Below are 5250 nucleotides of genomic sequence, written 5' to 3'. Positions count from 1 at the left end.
ACACAAAGACTGTGGCTGCTAATTCAGTCAAAATCACAGTGGAAACGTGTGCTGCTGTTTTCTCTGCATATGTTGCCTCTACAGTTACTGTTGTGAGAAACAAGTTCATTGGTTTGAACATTAAATATCTTGTCTTTGTATTTAATTTAATAAAATTAGAAAATAATTTGCAGATCACTGCATTCTGTTTTATTTACGTTTTAAAAAGTGTTCTGCCTTTTTTTAAATCAGGGTTAAACTCTTATAGTGTGAAGTTATGTGTGTAAAGTGTGTATCTTTAACACTGATGGCTTCAGCTTTACGTTTCTGAACAGTGTTGATAATCACATCTGGACTTACACAGCCTTTCTGCAGTTCCTCACAGCTGGAATCAGTCTCTGTCGTCCCTCCAGTGTTGTGTTGTACTTCTTCAGGTAAAACTCATCCAGAACCTCCTCTGACATCTGCAGCATGTAGGCCAGAGCTGAGCAGTGGATCTCAGAGAGTTTCTTCTCTGATCTGTTCTCTGACTTCAGGAACTCTTGGATCTCCTGATGTACTGAGGGGTCGTTCATCTCCATCAGACAGTGGAAGATGTTGATGCTTCTGTCAGGAGAGATATCATCACTGTTCATCTCCTTCAGGTTGTTGATGGCTCTTTGGATGATTTCTGACTTGTTTTTTCTTTGACCCAGCAGGCCTCCTAAGAGTCTCTGGTTGGACTTCAGAGAGAGGCCATGAAGGAAGCGAACAAACAGGTCCAGGTGACCATTTTTACTCCTCAGGGATTTCTCCATGTTGCTCCTCAGAAAGACATCCAGGGATGGGTAGTGGCTGACAAAGTTTCGAAAATATTTAATGTTCTCCAAAAAAGAACTTGGTTTTGAGTCGCTGGGTTTCCAGTCTTTTAGGAAACCCTCCAGTACCGCTGTGTTCCTGCTGGTGTAACAGTGGAACATGTAGACTGCAGCCAGAAACTCCTGAATGCTCAGATGAACAAAGCAGTAAACTGTTTTCTGGAAGATCACACACTCTCTTTTGAAGATCTCTGTACAAACTCCAGAGTAAACCAGGGCTTCAGTGACATCAAGACCACACTGCTCCAGGTCTTCTTGGTAGAACATGATGTTTCCTTTCTCCAGCTGTTCAAAGGCCAGCCTCCCCAGCTTCAGAAGAACTTCCCTGTCAGCCTTCATCAGCTCCTGTGGACTCGTCTCGTGTCCCTCATCATACTTCTGCTTCTTCCTCTTTGTCTGAACCAGCAGGAAGTGGGAGTACATGTCAGTCAGGGTCTTGGGCAGCTCTCCTCTCTGGTCTGTAGTCAACATGTGGTCCAGAACTGTAGCAGTGATCCAGCAGAAGACTGGGATTTGACACATGATGTGGAGACTCCTGGACGTCTTGATGTGTGAGATGATTCTGCTGGACAGATCTTCATCACTGAATCTCCTCCTGAAGTACTCCTCCTTCTGGGCATCAGTGAAGCCTCGTACTTCTGTTACCCTGTCGACACATGTAGGAGGGATCTGATTGGCCGCCGCGGGTCTGGAAGTGATCCAGACGAGAGCCGAGGGAAGCAGATTCCCCTTGATGAGGTTTGTCAACAGCACGTTGACTGATGACTTCTGCGAGACATCAGACAAAACCTCGTTGTTGTGGAAATCCAGTGAAAGTCTGCTTTCATCCAGGCCGTCAAAGATGAACAAAAGCTTACAGACAGCGAGCTTCTCTGCTGTCACCTTCTGTAATGTTGGATGGAAAACACGGAGCAGCGTCAGAAGACTGTACTGCTCATCTTTGATCAAGTTCAGCTCCCTGAACGAAAGCAGAACCACCAGGCTGACGTCTTGGTTTTCCAAGCCCTCTGCCCAGTCCAGACTGAACTTCTGCACTGAGAAGGTTTTTCCAACGCCAGCGACGCCGTTCGTCAGAACGACTCTGATGTGTCTCTGCTGGTCAGGTGAGGCTTTAAAGATGTCCTGGCACTTGATTGGAGTCTCATGGAGGGTCTCCATCTTGGAGGTTGTCTCAAGCTGCCTCACCTCATGTTGGGTATTAACCTCTTCACTCTGTCCCTCTGTGATGTAGAGCTCAGTGTAGATCCTGTTGAGGAGGGTTCCACTTCCTGTTTCATCACTTCCTTCAGTCACACATTCACATCTCCTCCTCAGACTGATCTTATGTTCATCTAAAACCTCCTGAAGATCACCAGTCACTAAAAAAAGAGAAAAATGAGACAAAACAAAGAAAATCTGACAAACTCTGCAAATAAATGTCATGAATTGTAGAAGGTCACAGTTTCAACATGTGTGGATGGACAGTCTTACTTTGCACAGTGCAGGTCTGACTGGCTGTCTGCAGTCCAGCTCTCGTTCTGGATCTGTCTCCACACCGGGGACAGGAGGACTCTCCTGATGAAGCAGACTGGTCCCAGTATGAGGTGATGCACTGTCTGCAGAACCAGTGTCCACAGCTGGTAGAGACTGGATCCTTCAGGACGTCCTGACACAAAACACAGCAGGACGGCTGCTCCTCCACAGAAACATGACTCCTCTTCCTCTCTCTGAAAGACATTTCTTTATAACTAAACTCAATCGCTGATGGTTGTTGAAAATATGAAGATTTGTGCGACGCTGTGTTAGTTCAGTTTAAACTGACATTAGAAGTGTCTCTTTCTCGTGCACTGATGACTTTTACACAAGTTCTGTCCATGGATGTTTGTTCCTGACCTTTAGGAACTATATCTGATGGAGAGAGTCTGAACTCAAAGGTTCACTTACTAATGATTCAAAGTGTTGATCACGGTGAGCAAAGCTCTTCTACAAATCACTTTTTATCACATGTTGTACAATTATGACACAAAGTGATTCAACATGCATCAGGTCATAACAGCTGATCTGATGAAGAGTCAAACCAATAAATGATTCTCAGATCAAATATGAGAAAGTGAATTTCACATGTGAAGCAGATTCTTTCACATTCTGAATCGTTGCAAATGTTCACAGCAGCTTCAATGTGAGGGCAGAAATATATGAATGTTCCTGAGGTGTAAATGTTGAAATGAAGCTTCTCAACAGTTTTACTGCAGAAATAAAATAAGGTCGATCTGAGTTTGAAACACTTTCTGCACCAAAAGTTCTGCATCATGAATAGAAATCTAGATATTTGATCTTCATCCTCAATGCATCATCTCCCATCAGGTCAGTTTACAGTAAAAACAGAGTCTCACTTTGTGTCTGAGGGTCCAGGTTCTTGGCTGAAGTCTGGAGGAAGATCTTTGGACCGGTCACTCTTCATAGACAGACAGCTGGATGCTGAAGACTCAGCTCTCTGTCTGCTGTACTGAACTCTGCAAACACCAATATGTTTTTATTTCTATCACATTCACATTAATGAAGCTCTAAAAACACAAACTGCTGCTCCTGTCCATAATGAGGAGCTTTAAAAGTCTGCATTAGTCCTCTTAGATTAGATCAGAGCTTTTCTCTGTGACTGACAGCTGTCACACATTCTGAGATGAAGATGCCTCCAATGATTTCTCTTCATGTCACAAAACATTTGTTAAATTTAAAAATACATTTTAGTGACATTTTTAATATAAAACCACAAAATGAAAACAATGAAAACAATGAAAACATGGCGCTGACAGAAGTCACTGAAAGTGAGTCGTAGAAATGAGTTAATAGCAGGTCTCTCACTTTGTGTCTGAGGGTCCAGGTTCATGGCTGAAGTCTGGAGGACGTTCTTTGGACCGGTCACTCTTCATAGACAGACAGCTGGATGCTGAAGACTCAGCTCTGTCCTCCTCTTCCTCCATCATCTTCTGATCTGAGGTCAGTCTGAGAGTAAAACAGTGACGCTGACGGTGAGCTCAAAACACAAGAATCAAGAAACAAGACTGAGAGAGCAGGAAGTAACACACACACACACACACACACACACACAATCATGTTTCCATCATTTCTGGGGACATTAAAACGACTTATATTCATTTCCTGGAGACTAATCCTAACCATCACCATGACCACTGCTTGCCTAAACCTGAACTTGACCAAAGTCTTCACCCTAAAAGTTCATGATTTACATTACAGGGACTTCCGTTTTGTCCCCATAAGGACGGCGAGTCCCCACAATGTGATTAATACATGGTCATACATGGTCTCTCTCTCACACAGTCTAACATTTGTGTCCTCTACAGTCCACAGGAAGGAAACTGACTCACACTTTAACAGTAAAGTCATGAAATGTTTAACACTCACCTGCTTCAGCTTCACTTCCCCTCCGTCTGCTCTGTTCACTCAACATGGAGTCTGAACTCTTTGACTTTAGTTTCTCTTTCAGGATTCCCTCCCTGTTCTCATGAGCCTGGGTCACATGATCAGTGTTGCTCCTCCCCTCTTCATTTACAGGAAGTCACCAGGCAGCATCTGTGTGTGTGTGTATGTGTGTGTGTGTGTTGCTCACAGATCAGCTGTTTAACATGATGTGTTCATCAGTGTTTCTTTTGGCTGGAACAGACTGAATTAAAAAGGCTTTTCTGTCAAGATGTTGGTGCTTCAGTATTTAAATGATGGAAATAATCTGTTTTGTTGAAGTTACAACTAAACTGCATCAAAGCAAATGAACTGAATGTACTTTTAGACTGACAGGAAACACAAACACAGTTCATCTCAGCACAGGAGACACGTTTTTAATCAGTTTGCAGTTTTTGGGGATGATGTTATTGATTCTTTGGGACTAAATAATCTTTGTTCGTTTTTATTTTGTGCTAATTGTCGGCTGGAAGCTGGTTTTGGGTCAAAGTTTTCAAATCGTGCTTGCAGGATGTCAGTTTGTGAATGTTTGGAGAAAAAAAGAGAAGATTTGCTCATTTCTGGGCCAGAAGACTCAGATTTTTCTGACATTTTACTGAAACTCTCCATCACATGTTGGATTTGTCAGTTTTATGAGACACTGTGTTTTCACACATGATGTGATTCAACATGTTTTTACTTGCATTTTGTTTTGTCTTCCCTCTTTCTACTATTCAAGCTGTGTCTCGTGTGCTGGACACGTTTGAGCGCTGAACACTGAAAATGTCATTTTTTCACGTCATGTATTTTTTAAATGGACTCACCTCTTCACACCTGTCTGACCTCATTAACCCTTATATCTCATCGCATGCATCACGCTGTCAGAATACAGGGCTCCTGTCTGTGGTCGGACTTAAAAAGAAGCCACCTGGTCAAACAGCAGACCCAACAGGACGCCGAGCTGCAGATGGTCACACTT

At 43.2% G+C, this 5250-nt stretch overlaps 1 protein-coding gene across 1 annotated transcript; it reads right to left on the bottom strand.

The window, feature by feature from the left end:
- Positions 1-335: 335 nt before the first annotated feature.
- LOC121623628 (protein NLRC3-like) lies at positions 336-4293 on the bottom strand. Its single transcript, XM_041960976.1, has 5 exons — positions 4239-4293; positions 3678-3818; positions 3209-3328; positions 2307-2542; positions 336-2194 (listed from the first exon to the last, which is right to left on the bottom strand). The coding sequence occupies exons 2-5, from the start codon at positions 3797-3799 to the stop codon at positions 336-338; spliced, it is 2337 nt and encodes a 778-aa protein (XP_041816910.1). The 5' UTR covers positions 3800-3818; positions 4239-4293.
- Positions 4294-5250: the final 957 nt, after the last annotated feature.

This window comes from Chelmon rostratus, chromosome 20 (genome assembly GCF_017976325.1).
Source record: "Chelmon rostratus isolate fCheRos1 chromosome 20, fCheRos1.pri, whole genome shotgun sequence".
NCBI classification, from domain to species: Eukaryota; Metazoa; Chordata; class Actinopteri; order Chaetodontiformes; family Chaetodontidae; genus Chelmon; species Chelmon rostratus.
This window is presented reverse-complemented; position numbering and strand designations above follow the sequence as displayed.

Excerpts from the sequence above, each read along its gene's own strand:
- LOC121623628 (XM_041960976.1), bottom strand. The coding sequence starts at position 3,799 with ATGATGGAGGAAGAGGAGGACAGAGCTGAGTCTTCAGCATCCAGCTGT. Across the intron at positions 3,329-3,677 it reads CCTGGACCCTCAGACACAAA|AGTTCAGTACAGCAGACAGA; the intron begins GTGAGAGACCTG and ends TGGTGTTTGCAG. Across the intron at positions 2,543-3,208 it reads CCTGGACCCTCAGACACAAA|AGAGAGGAAGAGGAGTCATG; the intron begins GTGAGACTCTGT and ends AATGTCTTTCAG.